The sequence below is a fragment of the Manis pentadactyla genome, chromosome 2 (assembly GCF_030020395.1).
Source record: "Manis pentadactyla isolate mManPen7 chromosome 2, mManPen7.hap1, whole genome shotgun sequence".
Classification (NCBI taxonomy): Eukaryota; Metazoa; Chordata; class Mammalia; order Pholidota; family Manidae; genus Manis; species Manis pentadactyla.
Genome location: NC_080020.1, coordinates 76,140,972 through 76,159,971, shown reverse-complemented (window position 1 = coordinate 76,159,971; position 19,000 = coordinate 76,140,972). Strand labels below are relative to the sequence as shown.

General features: G+C 35.9%; 1 protein-coding gene across 2 annotated transcripts in view; it reads right to left on the bottom strand.

Annotated features, from left to right (window-relative positions):
* The window catches only part of EDIL3 (EGF like repeats and discoidin domains 3), a 411,614-nt gene that overhangs the window by 154,795 nt on the left and 237,819 nt on the right, over positions 1-19,000 (bottom strand). For both annotated transcript variants that reach the window (XM_036914224.2, XM_057493705.1), the window contains one exon: positions 11,888-12,001. In XM_036914224.2, the coding sequence (XP_036770119.2) occupies positions 11,888-12,001 (114 nt within the window). The remainder of the gene's footprint in view (positions 1-11,887; positions 12,002-19,000) is intronic.

Sequence of the window (19,000 nt, the reverse complement as noted above, 5' to 3'; positions counted from 1 at the left end):
ATGTTGAACCACTGTGTTGTGATTCATAATCATAAGATTGTATATCAATGATACCTTAATAAAAAAAGAAAATGATTCCACTCCTACCATCACCAAAAATAAAATAAAATAAAATGAAACAGGTATTGGCAGGTGTAGTCTAACCTTATATTAGTAAAAAATGTAAATGATATTTTCAGATATATACAAGTGTACTGTGGCATGAAAATGTCTGTGATTTCTATTAGTGACAAAGTCATTGGAACTATTAATACTGTGTTTCGTTGTTGCCTACATTTGCAGTAGATGGAAATTCTAAATTTCAGGTAGCCATTAGTAAAAATAAACATAGGATTTTTGTTTTCTACATCAGAGCACACGGACACTCTGAATTCTATCCAGCCATCCCTTTAATCTAGGGTCCTGTACCCTCAAACTTTACATGAAGCACTTCAAAGGGTGGGACTGAGAGGGAATCCATGTTGGAATGTGCTCATGCATTAAACTAAAAACTACTAACGATTGTAGAACCCATGAATAATTCTAATGGGAAAGGAAATGGCATTACTGAGTTACTGCTGAGTGGATATGAGGCAATATTTATAAACCAAGTAGTCATTTTGGATGGTTAAAAAATTATGTGTCTGCCTGAGTGTACCAGAGAAAATAGAAAGTGAATATTATTTTGAACAAACCACCACAAATATCCTTGGATTTTTTGGAGCTAAGAGCTCCAGTTTCAATTTCTTTGTGTTTTGTAGTTAGATAGCAGTGCTGAGTATTTATTGGCGTCCTTATATAACTATAGTTCTATCCATTTTTCTTGTCAGAATAGTTTATTTTCTGTCCCTGTTGTTGTTTTCCTTGAATTTGAGTATTGGATTTACTGACTTAGCTCTGGCTCTACTTCTTTTTATAGGACCATATTCCTCAACTTCTATTTATTTTTAAGTTGGATACTTTATGTGTCCATTCCCTTTAGAGCTCTAAAATGAATGTGTATTATTGACCAGATAAAGCTATTAAGGTAACTATTATGAAATTTATTTTTAGGTCCTTGGCCACCTTAATGGCTCTTTGGAGTTTTAAGATATGATCAAAGTGGAGGAGCAGTCTGTGACTATTTTTTCTTACTCAGCACCTGCTCAATCTGGAATAGCTGCAATCTGGCATTCTCTTCCACCAGGCTCTGCAATTATTTAAGGGCCATTAGTGGTTCAGGCTCCAAATTAAAGTCTTTTCTTAGATATCCATTTCCTTGACCACCTCCTGTACTGGGAACATTCTTGTCTTTGCCCTCTTTCAATTTCTCTGATTACTCTTTTATTTTAATTTTTTGTACTTTCGCAGATAGAACTTCTTTACCTGGCTTTTTTACCTCTAGCAATCTCACGTTCTTACTCATTTTTACTCTTCCTCAGCAGTAACATTCAATCTTACCATTTCACCATTCTCATCTGATCTCCGAACCTGAGTCTTTATTACTCATACTTCACTGGGCTATCATCTTGCATTTTAACAACTAGCTGTATTACCTCACCAGAATGGCCAGTTGCACCTACAATCTAATAAACCTATGCAGAAAGAAATCTGTTGTGCCCTATTCTTCAGTTGAAGAAGACTGCTTTGAAGATAAACTTCAAAACATGTATGCGGCTCTTTGTCTTACATGCTGCTGGAAACCAGCACTTCCAAGTCTGCTGGAAGTGATATGGTTGAAAACTGCAGCTATGGTCACGCCAGCTATTGCCGACACTGTCCAACTTAGTTATTAGCTCCATGGTTACTGGTAAGATTTTACTGCAACTATTTGAAACCTTACGATTTGAAATACGATTGAAACCTATTAGGATTTCAGGAGATCATGGGAAATACTATATATTTGGCAAAATATCAGAAACCACCTATATACTTTCCTTTCTCCTATTTGAGAAAAGCATTTATCACTGTGGTTTGTGCCTGAAATTTCTCCATTGAGAAATAACCATTTTGGCCTCACTTTGATATTCAGACCCAAAATTTCGCCTAAACACCCCAAAATGCCATGTTAACATATGTAAAGGATAATAACTGGCCCACAAATTGCATTTTAACCATGTTCCTATAAAGTCCTAGGATGAATTATTTTCTACTCATTTCCTTATGGAGAGATTTTCATGTTTCTATACTGTATATACTTTATTTGGGTTCTTCCCCTCTTTTTCATAAGGTGAGAAATGGGATGATAGTTGAAAAGACTGATATTTTCAGTCTTGCAAAATACAGTATTTTTCACTCATAAACTAGTTCTAAATTCTATGAAGATGAAATCAAGTTATCCGATTCTCAGACTCTCCTGATTTCTGCATATTTCATGTTCCTTTATCTTTGAAAGAGGAAATATTACATTGAGTTTTAATCTGGAGAATAAATGCAACACTAAATCTAAATCCCTGGACATATGCAGTTTTGCACATAATGGGAATGTTGACATAATTTGAAAACCAGGATGGTCTTACTGGATGTTTCAGTAATCATTTGCAATCAAATACAAAACTGTCAGGTAATAAGAATCCGATTCAGTTTGTTAGAGGCATTTGGCAAATCCTATGGGATCTATTTGAGCATTTTGCAGATATATTTTTCTGTCCTTTGTCTGTTCTTTTATTAGATTATCACTTTAAGATATGGCAGGTGAACTTATAAAGTGTGTGATATGTCTGTACAAAGCTGTTGGGCAACATTTGGAACAATAAACCCTGAGGCAGCTTACTGAAGATGGAACGTCAGTGTCAGACACCAAAAATCCAATTTGGTATTGTCATTGAGTCAATTTTTTGTGTTTTTTGTTTCAAAGACTTCCTTCTGCAATAATGTGGGAATCATTTTCTTCCTTGAGAGCTACTGATATACTTGCACAATATTCTGTTTTTTCTTTTAAAACTTATTGTCACACCTTTAAAAAGACTGTTAAAAATTAAAATAATCATCTATACTCATGTTATGGTTATTTCCATTTATATATCCATATATTTATGGGTAGATTTAAATACTATGTGTCTTAGATTTAACATTATACAATTAATCTTGAATATAAACCTTAGATCAACCTAAAGTTGATTTCTTTATCTTTTATTGTGTTCAAAAAAGGTGATGGCCTGAGCTACTGTGGCCTTCTGTTCTATTGGAGCTCCAGATTAATTCCTATTTTATGTATTTCAAGGAAAGTAAAGTAATCTTAAATTCCTATTAGGCAATGCTTTCAAAGACAAAAGAAAAAAAAAATGGCTAAAGCACACAGCACTTCAAGTTTCTAAAAGAGAGCATGTATTTTTTTGTCTGGAATTATTAATTTTCTTTGAGTCTCTTTGCTTCCTCACTACATTTACAAAATTTAAAGTATTTTGGTATTTTAAAAACCCCTTGTGGTTATACAAAAAAGATAGCTTATGAGATAGATTTTTAATATGTAAATATTGTTTGGCATCAACTGCTCTTGAGACCACACTGTCAAAGCCTATAAGGAAAGTGATCATCCTAAAAATCTCATCACATGATTACACAGCAGTCAAACTCATCCACTAAATATTAAGATTGTTAAAGGCAAAGGTCTGTTTCTCCTTGAGCATATTGTTGTTCTTGTAAAATTCTCATCTCCATCTCCCTCTGTTTGGTACCTACTATACATTTTTCTGGTTATTATTACTTTCTTAAAACCTCTCAAAACAGAATAGGCATCCCTGTTATAGCTCCTTCCTCTTTTCATCCATGACATTCATCATATTTTATAATTAGATATTATGTGATTCTTGTTTTTCCTCTCCAACTAATTTGCATACTCTATGAGAGTAGGAACTGAATTTACCCTTGTTGCCCTAAGTCTAGAGAGTTGCTACGGTTTGATGCAATTTAGTAAATGAATTAATTCATTCATATATGTTCTCAAAATCTTGTACATAGTTAAGGAAAAAAAATCAATAAATATTTGTGGCTAGTTTATTGATCACATAATTGAATACATTCACTGTATTATAATACCAGACTTCTGTGATTTTCTGATTAACTTTATGGGTGTATCAACTTTCATTTCTACTTTCACATAAATATCTTTTATTTTTTAAACTCTTTATTATATAACTTAATCTCTTTATATTATGCTTCTGAAGCTATGTCATACCTACATATAGCAGAGTCGAACTTTAGTGTTACATAGTATGACTGTAATTTTTAACTACCTATATAGGGTAAGAAAATACTGGAATTTTAACTCCATTGTTAGTTTCTGTTCACCATTCATTAAAATACTTGATCAAATAACAGTGATAGCTTAAAATTCTGGAAAACATAAAAAAATAGATAAAGAAATTAAATAGGTGTTTGTGGTTCAGTAGTGTGTTATGATGTCATATTTTTCAAAAACCAAAGCCATGCTTATCTCTTATAATGGTCTAGGTTGGATTAATAATATTTGTTTATTAAAATTATATTAACACCATAGGATTTCCTAAATTTATATACTAGTAAAATACTGTATGCAAGGCATTACAGCTGACTTCTATTCAAGTTGTTCTCAGGTACCTACAATCAGTTACTGAGGATAGACAAGTTGTTTGAGTACACAACAAAATTTTAAATTGCATGAAATTTTAACAAAAGAAAAGGTGGACTATGCTACCACTGGCTTTTCAAATAACCCAAAGTCCCTTGTATCTATTTATTAATTTATGCAGTTTTTTTTATTAACATTTATTGATCTAGCTGTTTTACTAGGTACTTTATATATGCTATTCATTTTAAGCTGCCCATCAATATAGACCAAATGGCATTATTAATTTCATTTGAAGATGAGGAATCTGAGACTCAGAAAGGGCAACTAATTTGTTCAGACATAGAGTTACAAAGAGAAAAAAGTCAGAGTTCAAACCAAGTTCTATTTGAATGCAAAGCCTGTGTTCGTTCCTCTCTCTCTGCCACTGCTCACCAAGGTTCCTCCTCAAGTGCAGGTATTCCTAAAGTGTACCATGTAATGCACAGGTGCTCCTTTCCCCTTGCAAGAGACAGGAGCCACTATGTTTAGGAGTGGGGACTCCGCAGTTGCATGACTGGGGTAAGGCCAGGTTCAGCAGTTTACCAGTCACGTCAACCTATGTGAATTATTTAATTACTCAGCAGGCTCAGTTTTCTTTGTAAAATGGAACCAGTGACAGAACCCACTACAAAGTGTTAAGAGGAGTAAACAGATTAATATTTAAAGTACTTGGTTCATGGTAAAAGCCTAAATTAAAATCAACATTATTGTATGATAGTTGGTGACAAAACATTAAGATGTAACTGAGTATAGTGATTTACATATTTGTTTTTACAAAAGCAATAATTAAGTGTTGAGGATATAAAACTACATATCACATCATGTGTTTATCTGTAAAATGTTTTAGCAATTCCACTGAATAAGCCTGTACTGACTCAAGTGTACTTGGCAGCACATGCTGACAGTAAGAGAAGGGACCTACATGTACACTATATAGTATATATCGTATATGCTTGTGTATCTGTAAATACTAGCTTACCTATAATGAATGCTTGAATTGTTACAGCTGCTTAAGAAATGGAGATAAGGAAATACTACTTTACAGTTTTCAAAATGTATTCACATGTATCATCACCTTTGTCCTTATTAGCTAAGTAAAAATGAGGGACAAGCAGAGAAAGGTTAATATCTGAGAAGAGCAGATCTTTTTGATGATACAGACAGATATCAAGATCAGTCTGTCTACTGTATAAAAAGCTATATTCGAAATTACTGCTTTTTTTTATTTCAAGGCTCGTTAGTGCTAGTAGTTGCTCAGATCACAGCATTCAAGCATCTATTGATATTTGAAATGGATGAGAAATAAATGAGCTATCTAAGATAGAATTCTTAAAGGACTAGAGAATTATCTAGATTATTTTATTAAGTTAAAGAAACTGGATGATTTTGACATTTAGAAATGTCACTTTATCCTCGATTGAAGATTTTAGTTTTCATTTTTAATAAAACCTTCTGAAATCATCCAAGTCTTAATATTTTTTGGAATAATAGTTTGGGGATGTTGCATTATAAGAGTTCCCTTGGTAACTATCTTAATTTCCAGAAATAGTGTCAGTGATGAAAATGAATTTGAGGGTCATTCCTGAAATTTAATCATGTCAAACTTAAACACCCAGCAGGGAACCGAATATGGCTATTGTGGGCCACAAAGCCCAATAAATGAAAACAATCCTAGCTATTTTTAGATTAGTTAACTAAAGTGCCATCAATTTCCATTGCATTTAATTTAGTCTAAACATGTTCTGTTAAGCGTACATAACAAAGCATATCTGTTATTATGAGAACAGGTTTCTCATTCCAGTTCATCATTTTCCTTTCAAGCTGTGTATAAAAATGGCTGGCTGAACATTTGAGCTTCTATCATTTAAAAGCAACAAGGGAAAATAAATAAGGGCTTTAATTAGAAGAATTGCCGTAATACTGTACATGGGAACATCTAAATGATTTTCACATATCAATCAAATGTAACTTCAATTAAAGTTAAGAATAATCAGAGCAAAATCCCCTATAATAAATAAATTAAAAAGAACAATAAAAAAATCCTGATACCTGCCAAAGTAAATAGTAAGCTGTATGAGCCATATCTGGAAATGTGAAATGAAATTATTCAAATATAAGCACTATTGCCTTAACCCACCTGTAAATATAATCAGTAAATAATTACTGCAAAAAATACTTTTGCCAAGTATTAATATGTTTGTTATTAACATTTGAAATAATTGTTATTTGCATAATAATTATTACCACATAATTGGGCATCATGTCATAATAAATGGGGGTAGATATAAATTTAATCCTTATTAAGTAAAAGTGCTCAATAGCTACCTTAAGACATACATTATAATAAATAATTCACATGGATTTTAATATTTATCTTGCTTTTAATTGCTTAACTGAAAACGAATAAAAACATTTATGTTTTAAAAATGTAGTATATGTCGTATTCAAATTTAATTATACTGGCAAAGTAGTCTTCATAAATTGTTTAAAAATGAGGGACAAGCAGAGAAACGTTAAGATCTGAGAAGAGCAAATCTTTTTGATGATACATAGACAGACATCAAGATCAGTCTGCTGTGTAAAAAGCTATGTCAGAAATTAGTGCTTCTTTATTTCAAGGCTCGTTAGTGCTAGTAGTTGGTCAGATCACAGCTTTCAAGCATCTATTGATATTTGAAGTGGATAAGAAATAAATGAAGGATCTAAGATAATTTTATCAAGATGCAGAATGGCCTAAAAAGAGAAACAGGGTCCCTGCTTACCACTCTTATTTTAAATCCACCTGCATTACCTCATTGCAAAATGGAGTTATAAAAGATTTTATCTAGTTAAAGGAAAGCAATTCAACATGCAACACTAACTAATATACCAGATTACATTTCATTATTCTGGCAAAAGCAGCTTTAGAATACTGCTTAAAAAATGGGAAGGCAGGTAAAAAATAACTTGATAGTTGAGGACACTGAGAAATCAGCATCATTCCTATGCTTAAAGAATTCAGAGTGTGAGGTTCATTCATTCATGCAAAAAATATTCACTGAGCACTTGCTGTTTCCTAGCCTTGTTTTGGCAGTTATGATTACAACAGTAACATCTCTCCTCACAGAGTATATACTACATTGGAGGAACAGTCATATAAAAGAAAAATATACTATATTAATGATTAACACTGAGGAGAAAAACTATAGCAGAGAAGGGGGTGAGTGTGTGTTCGGGCATGTTGAGGTAGGGAGGTAGAGAGGCTGGTGAGAGCTTCATTGAGAAGAGAGCTTTTATGCAAAGACCTGAAGGAAGTAAGGAGTATTCATATCAGAGAATATTACAGAAAAAGGGAGATGGGGAAGCAAATGCTCCAGCGCAGAAGTGTGGCAGGTGTGTGCCAGGAACAGCCAGGAGGCCAATGCGGCTGGAGCAGTGCACAAGAAAGTGAGAGTCCTAGGAGAGGGGCTAGGAGAGGTGAGCAAGTAGGACAGAGGGACAGGCAGGTCCTGCAGGCGTCAGGAAACAAGAGGATGGTGATCTTCACCATGCCGGAGATCAGAAGCCAGTGGAAGATTCTAAATTGCAAGGTGATGTCTTCTGACTTTGGGCTGCCGGGCAGCTGAGTGAGGAACAGAGGGTGGAAGGAACACAGGTAGCAGGAGGAAAGGGCCTCTCTTAAGTAAAAATGTCTGGTGGGAAATGTCATATCTTTGGAAAAGTGCCTTGTCATCTCCAGCTCCCACCCCTTTCCCTTCTCTTTTTTTTCCTTTTCCATATTCTTTCTTAAGTTTGCCAGCTAACCTCTGCTCCATTTTAGCATTTTGTCTGTTTCTGTTTATCTATATTTCCATTTGTTTTTGCCATTCATCTTCTAGTTTTCACTTGCGAAATAAGATATAAGGTAAGATGTAATGTGATGGAAGACATACAAGGTGAGAGAAAGAAACAGCCAGATGTAGGGTCACTTGTTTTTTTATTCACATCTTGTGTCCCTTCATCAAATAATCATTTAAAATATAATTATTCTTTTCAGATCATAAAACATTATATGCCTAGTTTTATAAATTCAAAATATACAGAGGATAAGGATGAAGATATAATTCGACTATAATATGATGGATATTAAATTCCTTCCTTCCTTTGTGGGCAGGTTCTGTTCATATTCTTGTTGGCTTTTTTCTTTCTGAGGTTGTGCTTAATTTTACTGAATTGAAAGGTATGATAGGAATATTTGCCTTTCATGTTTTTTGTAAATATTTCCCCAGCTTATTGTCTGCGTTGATAGTTAAGTATTTTTGCACAGATTTTTGTAGTCAATTCTATTCCTTTGCAGTATCTTCTACTATTTATTATTTTGGGGAGCACTGAGAATGATTTCATTTAAAAATATTCCAGAACTTAATTCATGCATCAGTAGAAAAAAGAAAGAAGGGGAACAAGCAAAGCAAGTATGAGCGCAGGAGCCCGAGGTTAGACTGAAGACAGTTTGATGTAAACACAAGGACAACAGCACTTCAGTACGGGTATCCTTTGACCCATCCTGCAGTCAGTCTCCATCATTCTTCCTTCCCTCTCTCCCCTGAAATATCTGCCAAAATAAATGGCTTCTCTGCCATTATTGCAGGTGTAAGCTGACCCAGTGGTACCCCTTTGGGATATAATACAGAGCCCAGAAGAAAGTTTATCAATCTTACTTCAGAGCGAAGCCAGCATATTGGTTATAATCTGTATCATGTCAACTGCCAGGATCCTAACCCTAATCATTTTAGCGTTAGCATCTGCAGCCAGGCATTTCTATGTGCCCGGCAGTGAGTGAAGGCTCGAAGTTCTGTGTGAGGTACTAATTCATCACTGTGGCAGAATGCACTTTCTTACTCTGATTTCCTAAAAATTCTAAGTTGCCACAGAAAAAGGGAGAACTTTAGCCCTAGGAACCTAGACAATAGGGAAAATAAGGCTCTTTAATTTATTACAAACTCTCCCAAATCAGTACAATAAAAACAAATGCCCCATGAAGAACATACTTTAGAGTGTACCCTGAGTGACTCTTTCAATCTCTCTCTGTTGGGGGAGAGAGATGAACAGAGAGAATGGCAGAACGTCAAAGCGTGTGACAGGCTTGGGGAGGCACCTCGCCATCACATTCATGTTCACAGAGGAGCCTGAGTATACACATAAATGTTGTATAAATATAAAACCATGTCAAATCTAAACAAAGAATTTCATTAAACACAATAGATTCGAACACACAAACTGTGGCAAATAAGTTCAAAGAGTATTTCAATATGCCCTTCCATCATCGACCAGGTTCCTTTCTTTTCCAGGGTATTTTCCAATGTGCTGAGCTCAGCATAATTCCTGACAGAGAGACGAACAGGTCGCCATTAGTTTCAACACCTAGCTCCCATCCAAGCCTCCTTTCATTTCAACATGCAGGCAGGCCGCTAAATGGCTGTCTAGTTGCTCCTTGGTCGGCACAGGGGAGCAGGGGAGTTTTCTAATGCCAGGCCCTAGTTCTCTTCTCCCTGGGTTTCTACAGCCTCAGATGTCACTTCTTCCTAAGCTCTTTCAGAGAGCTACGGTTTATCCACATCACAGTGACGTGCCAGCCAGAGCTTTCATGACGCGACCCCTGTACAGTTTTCCTTCCAGTAGAAAGGGAAGGTTTAAACCTGCTATTGCTCCCTGCCTGCCTCCTGTGGGACGTGCTCCTAGCCAGGCATTGTTTTAAGCTCTGCCAAAGTTCCAGGACTGCCCAGCAGGTCCTATATTCTGGCACCAGATCTCAGTTTTTGCTGCATGAGTCAGATGGTCACTGGTATTAGCTTTTTGTTCTTTATCATATTAAGCAAGTATTCATTTACAGACACCCTGGGGATATTTTTTAGCACAGCTTCCAGTGCTGACTAGGCCGCCATCTTCAAGTCCCATGAACCAAAGAAAGGAAGGATGCCAGAGCTGTGCCTGGTGGGCCAAGGACACGTTCATTATGACTTTATAACTTAAACTATTGAATTATTTATTCCTTAAATTGACCGCTTAGTGGGTGGTCAGTTAAACGCTTTATAGGAAGGTTGCTAGGTTAGTTGACAGGGTGGCTGTTTGCTTGCAGAGCCAGACTGCCTCGCTCAGACTCTCCTTGCCTTCCACTCCCCCACACCCAAAGCGTCCTTCATCAGCTCAGGCTCAGAGTCCTTTCCCAATTACTTTTACCTTAGAGAAAATTTCCCCAATCCTAGGTATTTCTTTGATATTCAGGATTTCATTGTTCCAATTAAATTTTCAGGACTAGGGTAATGAACATCCCCAGATCATTTTGTTTATATACAGAACCCAAATATTCTTCAATAATTTTTCCTGTTTTACTTATCAATTGTAAAAGGGGAAGGAAAAGGGGGAAAGTGAGAAATAAAATAGTTACTCTGGCTAAAGAGGAAGGAGTGTGTATGTGTGTGTGTGTGTGTGTGTGTGTGTATGTGTGTGTAAGAGAGCAAGTGTGGTGTGCTTTAGTGTTTATCGTGTTCAACTCTATTCAAAGATTTCCTACATTTAAGGGAAAATACACTGCTGAACTGGGAATCACAAGACCTGATTCCACATTCCTGCAGTCCTGTTTTTATCGCTAAATGAGAGCTGGGCCAATCATATGGCTTGTGGGTCTCAAGTTTCTGCCTCTGAATTCTCACCTGCACCTGGCACCTGAGTCTGTGGAATGCTGTGGTGCTCTAATGGTGTGCTCTACAACAAAGCAGGAGCACCAGGAGGTTTCTGTAGGTGCCCAACAATTGTTATGCTGTATCATGACTGTTTTCATTAGCATGTATTTGTGTCCAATTCTAGTCTCATCCCAATGACTGTAATCCCACTACTACCTTCCTAATATGCAGGCTAGCTCAACATGAATCCTCTTTAATCTCTATCTTTTATTTGGGATAGAAGCTGTCTGGTTAGAGTGCCCTGAATTTATTGTCTGCAGCAGAGTAACTACTCTGGTGGAAATTTAGGTCATACACATGTTCCAAGCCAAAGGGGATTCATGGGAGAGAAGCACTTGGGTCTCTGAGGAACTGATGCCCTCCTTTCAGACCCACGTTTCACAAGGTGACCACTTGCATGTCTATCATGCACTAAGCGAATCCTATCCTGGGAAATACATGTACATTAATAACTTTCACAAGAAAAAATATGAAATGATGTCCCATTTCAATAAATTATGAACTGTGGAAGCAAAGTATATTGATTTGACCCAGATTTCAAAGTAAATGGAGGCTATACAGATAAAACATATATATATATATATATATATATATATATATATATATATGTGAGTGTGTATACATATATATGAATAATACTTACTGTATTGACAATTTCTTCCCATGAATTCACCTGGGCACTCACAGGAATAGTTAGCAACAAGGTCTGTACATATTCCACCATTTTTGCAAGGCTCAACTTCACATTCATTTATATCTGAGGAAAACAGAAAGAACAGAGGAAGTGAATTATTAGTTAAAAAAATTTTTAGTTATTGGAAAGTTTTAGGCATTTCAAATAAAACAGTATAAGTAATGCTATTATGTCATGTGTGCCTGTATGTGTGTCTTGAGTCAATAATACAAATGCTGCTTAAAACTAACAACTTATTAGCAATCAAACTAAATCAAGTGGAAATGGAATTGAGAATCCAAATGAAAGACCAAGGAACTATACCACTCTGCAATCCTGAAAATAAATATGAATAGTTTGGGGAAATATTCAGTGTATCCTTAGAATTAAATCTAACAAATTAACTCTGATAGCAAGATGAATCGGTATCACATAAAGGATCTAGAAACCTCCCCTGCAGCAGCAACTGCCAATTAACACTGTCTCATTTCATCTTAATTCATTAAAATTCTAACTGACAGAGATGTTTTAGTTTCTAAATAGTTCGCCTTTGATGAATGCGATGAGAAGGAAATTAGAGTTAATAGCTAAAGCTCGTTACATGTAAAGTATAATAAATGTAAATGATGATCACTTCCTAATCTCATTCAAGGTTTTCTAAAGTTAGGATGACTAAAGGGACTTACCTTCGATACACCATTATTATACCTGCTGCAAAATCATACAAAATATAAAACATCCAGCAAATTATACTAATTTCCATGCTAATTTTGGACAACACAGACAACAAATATGATTTCGAATGAAGCAAGAAATAATGACTAATTCAGTCAAATATCACTCACTGAAATTTATGCATCATTTCCTCTAAGCACAACATCACGGCTCCCCATCACTCTCTCTTCCTATCACCTACTCCAACTGAACTCCCTCTGCTCTTGATCACACAACTCCTTGCAGGCCTTAGTGGTGTTACTTAGGAACTGCGTATTTACACACCTTTCGGCCTCCAGGCAACCTGGGAGCTTTACAACGATTAGACATATTGATGCAGACAATCTAAAAAACATTTCAGATGTATACTGTGCCTTCTGAGACACTATAATATATCAAGGGTATTCCGGATTTTCACACAGCTTAAAGCAATATGATCAAAAAATTACCTCCTCAAGACCAAACAAGGACAAAATCTAGAAAACCTCTATTTTACCTTTTCTTTTAACTTTTTTCTTCTAAACGGCATCTTGTGCAAGCACAGTTAGTCACACTCTCATTCTAAGTTTATTACAAAGGTTGGTCTATATTTCCTTAGGTGGGTGATGACTTTCTCTGAAAAAGCCACCCTTTTTTGGTTTCTAGTTGACTGTACAGCTTGAGAATGGAGATAATTCAGGATTGTGCTTAGGAAGAATGTAAATGATTTGAATATTTTATAATAACATCAAATAACTGGATAAAATCAGAATCTGATAATTTCTAAAAATAGGTGCATGCTATATACACTATAATAGACTCCCAAATATTTGACACTGCAGTAAGAAAAGGAAGGAAGGAGAGGAGGAAGGAAAAAAGGAAGAAAAGAAAAAAGGAAGAACAAATGAACAAATAGAGGGAAAGGAAGAAAGAAACTGTCACATGTTCATTTTTCTTATCTGATGAAATATTTAGCTCTTCTCAGTCTTGTAAAATTTCATTTGGTCTTTATTTATATTGGACTAACATGCCAAATATGTTCATTAAATATTGAAAGTGGCACAAAAATCACTGTGTCATCTGATTGTTGCCAACTCAATATAAGACAATGACAATGTTTGGCTACTTTGTGACATGCCTACATATGTCTTTCCTGTACAATATCTCCTAAAGTTTGTTTGGATAAAAATACATCAATGGCTGACAATAAGTTAAATCTTCCCCTGAATAGCCAAAGCAATCCTGAGAAGGAAGAATAAAGCATGGGGAATTATGTTCCCCAACTTCAAGCTCTACTACAAAGCCACAGTAATCAAGACAATTTGGTATTGGCACAAGAACAGACCCATAGACCAATGGAACAGAATAGAGAGCCCAGATATAAACCCAAGCATATATGGTCAATTAATATATGATAAAGGAGCCAGGAATATACAATGGAGAAATGACAACCTCTTCAACAGATGGTGCTGGCAAAACTGGACAGCTACATGCAAGAGAATGAAACTGGATTATTGTCTAACCCCATACACAAAAGTAAACTCAAAATGAATCAAAGACCTGAATGTAAGTCATGAAATCATAAAACTCTTAGAAGAAAACATAGGCAAAAATCTCTTGAATATAAACGTGAGCAACTTTTTCCTGAATGCATCTCCTCGGGCAAGGGAAACAGAATAAAAAATGAACAAATGGGACTACATCATGCTAAAAAGTTTCTGTACAGCAAAGGACACCATCAGCAGAACAAAAAGGCATCCTACAGTATGGGAGAATATATTTGTAAATGACATATCTGACAAAGGGTTAACATCCAAAATATATAAAGAGCTCACATGCCTCAACACCCAAAAAGCAAATAACCCGATTAAAAAATGGGCAGAGGATATGAAGAGACAGTTCTCCAAAGAAGAAATTCAGATGGCCAACAGGCACATGAAATGATGCACCACATAGCTAATTATCAGGGAAATGCAAATTAAAACCACAATGAGATATCACCTCACACCAGTCAGGATGGCCAAAGTAGAAAAGACTAGGAACTACAAATGCTGGCGAGGATGCAGAGAAAGGGCAACCCTCCTACACTGCTGGTGGGAATGTAAACAAGTTAAACCATTGTGGAAAGCTGTATGGAGGTTCCTCAAAAAACTAAAAATAGAAATATCATTTGACCCAAGAATTTCATTCCTAGGAATTTACCCAAAGAATACAACTTCTCAGATTCAAAAAGACATATGCACCCCTATGTTTATCACAGCACTGTTTACAATAGCCAAGAAATGGAAGCAACCTAAGTGTCCATCAGTAGATGAATGGATAAAGAAGATGTGGTACATATACACAATGGAATATTATTCAGCCATAAGAAGAAAACAAATCCTACCATTTGCAACAACATGGATGGAGCTAGAGGATATTATGATCGCTAAAATAAGCCAGGTGGAGAAAGACAAGTACCAAATGATTTAACTCATCTGTGGTGCATAAGAACAAAGCAAAAACTGAAGGAACAAAACAGCAGCAGATTCACAGAACCCTAGAATGGACTAACAGTTGCCAAAGGGAAAGGGACTTGGTAGGGAGAGGGATGGGAAGGGAGGGAGAAGGGGAATAAAGGGCATTATGATTAGCACACATAATGTTGTGGGGGTTACGGGGAAGGCAGTATAGCACAGAGAAGACAAGTAGTGATTCTATAGCACCTTACTACACTTATGGACAGTGACGGTAATGGGATATGTGGTGCAGACTTGATAATGGGGGGTATCTAGTAACACAATGTTGCCCATGTGATTTTATATTAATTATACCAAATAGAAAAATATATTTAAAAAAGGAAAAGAAAGTTACTCACTTAGAAATAAAGAAAAATCCTTGTTAGACATCAAACAGCTTTTAAGTGTACCAATTAACCTGGCATGTTTCCAAAGGCAACAATCAGAGGTACTGAGAGAGGTAAAGCTATGAGGATGCTTATCAGAGCAATATTTAAACTAAACTGATGTAAAACAGAAACAAACTGTGTTCTCAAACTAGTAACTTAGTTTAAAAAAAAGAACTCACTCATATAATGGAATTCTATGTGATAATAAAAAAAAATGTAGTATAGTGTAGTGTGACATTTCAAACTCAACATGTCCAAAATACCAAAATACGTGCAATTCTCTCTAACCAAATCTTCCCCGATCATTCACAAATGGAAAAATGTTTCTACAACCATGAGATACTACCAGAAATTTCAAAATGGTCCTTTATAACCCTCCCTCCCTTATTTTTCATCTCCCACACCCAATACTGCAGCAGATCTTTGGCAGCAAGGCACTCCCTCCCTCCAAGACACATCCTAGATTCCTCCGCTTATCTCTACCGCCTCCATCCTAGTCTAAGACACAGTGACTTCTTCCCTGGAAACTACGATGTAGACTCTTATCAATACCTTCTTGGCACTGCAGTCTGGATAATCATTTTGAAGATGTAATTCAGACCACACCCACTCCTGTGCTTAAAGATATTCCTGATCCGCCGTTGGCATCGCACACAATCCCAAACAAAGCATTCAGTAATGGGTAATGCAGCAGTCCTGGCACCCCAAGTCCATCCACACTATGTGCCATTTTGCTCTCTGCATTCCAGGAAGTGTTGGTGATTCTTCCTCAAATCTTCGTGTATGCAGCTCCCTGCGCCTGGAATCCTTCCCTCCCACGTGCCACTCCTTTCTACCAAGGAACTGCTTCCTTATCCTTGACCTTCCACTTTAAATCCTGCTTTGTCAGGAAATTTCCATGCTCTGTGATAGGGATAGGCCTCCAATTTGTTCTTTCTTTTAACAGCCTATAACCCTGCACTCAGACTCACTATTGCTTGTACATTTTGTGAATAAAATACCAGTTGAGCTTAAAAAAAAAGAAGTTAAATCTTCATGTCTTAGAGGATGTACTGCCTTCTTTTGTAAAGTCAGACACAATGAGCTATATATACTTACAGAGAAGAAACAGTATTGATGTCTGAAGGCCACGTAAGGGAAATATAGCTTGGTCTTGGACTGGAAGGAAATGTTTAATAAGGCAGGATGGAGATAGTGATAGATTTCCCCGCAGGAACCAGAATAAGACATAAATTCGAAGAGGAGTGTTTATGGCATGACCGAGTGTTCAGGCACACAGACAGCCTGGCTGTCCTGAGCACAGTGGGAAAGGAGTACGGAGCCTCTGACCCCGAAGATGCAGACAGGGGCCAGACGGTGAGGAGCCCTCGGAGCCGCTGAGGGGGCTGGCCATTGTCTTCAGGCTCTGAAGACTTGGAGCCAGGTGGGAGGGTACCCTCTATGCCCTTTAGAAAGACCTAGTGAACCATATGTGGGATGGATTTAAGAGATGAATGAAGGAGGGCTGGTCTCTCTGTTGTTTTTTTTTTGTCATTTTGTGCTAATAGGTATAACATATAATTTAATTCAGGTCAGAGGCAGTCAGTATTTTCTCAATTTAATACTGAACTATATCATGAGTAATATCAAACCCCTGCTCTCACTGATTTGAAATGTTAACAGAAGAAAGTTTTCATAGTCAGTGATGTGAGAATTATCAAGAGCTGTTATATGTATTATTAAATGTAAGGGCTCTGTTCTTTGTTTCCTTATTTCTTCCAAGTCTTTATATGATAATAGTACTTACACATGTGAATCGGAGCCTAATCGAGACAAATCAACCTTTAAGCCTTCTAGCTATTTGTTTGTCAGGCCAGATCTGCAATCATCAACAAAGGAAGTTATAATTAAGAACATATGATTCTAAAAAAATGTAGTTACACCTTTACCCAGAGGATGACAGGAGGTGGAATGAACTGGAATTGCATTTGCTGAAGTGAAAATGCTTTATTTCTGTACTTAGTATGCAATAAAGAATTACTTTTTATTCTTTGAGCATTTAGATCTTTTTAATTCAAAATCTAAATCTTAAGTCATAAAAATACAAATGCTATATTAAATGAATTATATACTTTAGCATAGTAGCAAAATAAGTGAAACATTTCTGCATATGTGTGTATCCTGTAACATGTAGGCTGAGACAACAGATGCAAATTACATGGAAGCATTTATATATTAGTATAATGTGAAGTTCTTTCAGTGGTGAAGGCTATTTGTGATTAACACTGTGCTTAACACTGCAAGGAATCTAAATGGAAACAGACCTCAATTTGAATAAATCATGTTTAATTAAAGACTAGATATAAATGTTCATAGAATATAATGTAATGAAATGAAAATAAAACATCTTTGTAGTAAATCACACACATTTTTTCTTGTCATGGATCAAGACATTATCATTTCCAAGAAAAAGTCCTCATCTATTCCAAAAATAATGGAATACACAAGATTATTTTATAACTAAGAAAAACTCGACACAGCAGTTCCCATATAAAATAGGAATTATCCTATTTAGTCATATTTATAGATCATTTATAATAATAGTAGATATCATTTTTTTAGGTTTTTATTTCTAAGGCTGCTTTGAGAGAACTGTTTTTTTTAAAGCTTAATTCAAAATTGGATTTTATAATCAGGACACTCAGCTGAGTCCTTATTCCTCTTGCTAAAAACAAAATTTTGTGGCTCACCATCTAGTCTGACTGAAGCACAGTAAGAGTTGCTAAACATGGATTTTCATGTGTAAGCTCATGATAGATTTTTTTTTTGGCAGGGGGGAAGATAGTAAGAGCAAGGTAAAGAAAGGAAGGAGAGTAAGAGATGAATATAGATGATCACAACAGCATGTATTTCTTTGAACCAAAGACAAGGATCTTCAGAAGCTTGGTTATGTTGCAACTAATTACACAGACTTATTTATATTATATGCATTACTTAGACTATCTTTACATTATGCTGTAATTAGCCTATTTTATGCAGATTTGTAAAAGTGTACCAGTAGTCTACCCTCTTCGGCTTGGGCTTTGGCTAACAGAAGTAATATCAACACATGCACACTCTGGAGATTTCACGGTGAGAAGCCTCCTCCAATAACTGACAAAATACATATATTCACTAAGATCAGTCTGAGTACTCATACCTTATACACACCTGCATCCTGGTAAGTACTCAGTTACCCCAGTCTTCCTTTTTTCTACATATTTTTCAGACCCATCATCATGCAAATTATTTGTCCCAAACCCATGGAATTGACTTTTGAGTCATAGGTAGTCGAAGAGTTTTTGCCAATTGCAATTATATTTGCTAGTTTCTTATTTGCACCATCAAGAACAATGGCTTTTCTGGGCATGATTTCTTGCCACAGAAACCATGTTGCTTCTTTTCAGATAATTACATTTAATTATTCAGTAAAGCCATTTTTCATCACAGATTCTAGGAGTTGTCCAACGAGGAAATTGAGATTT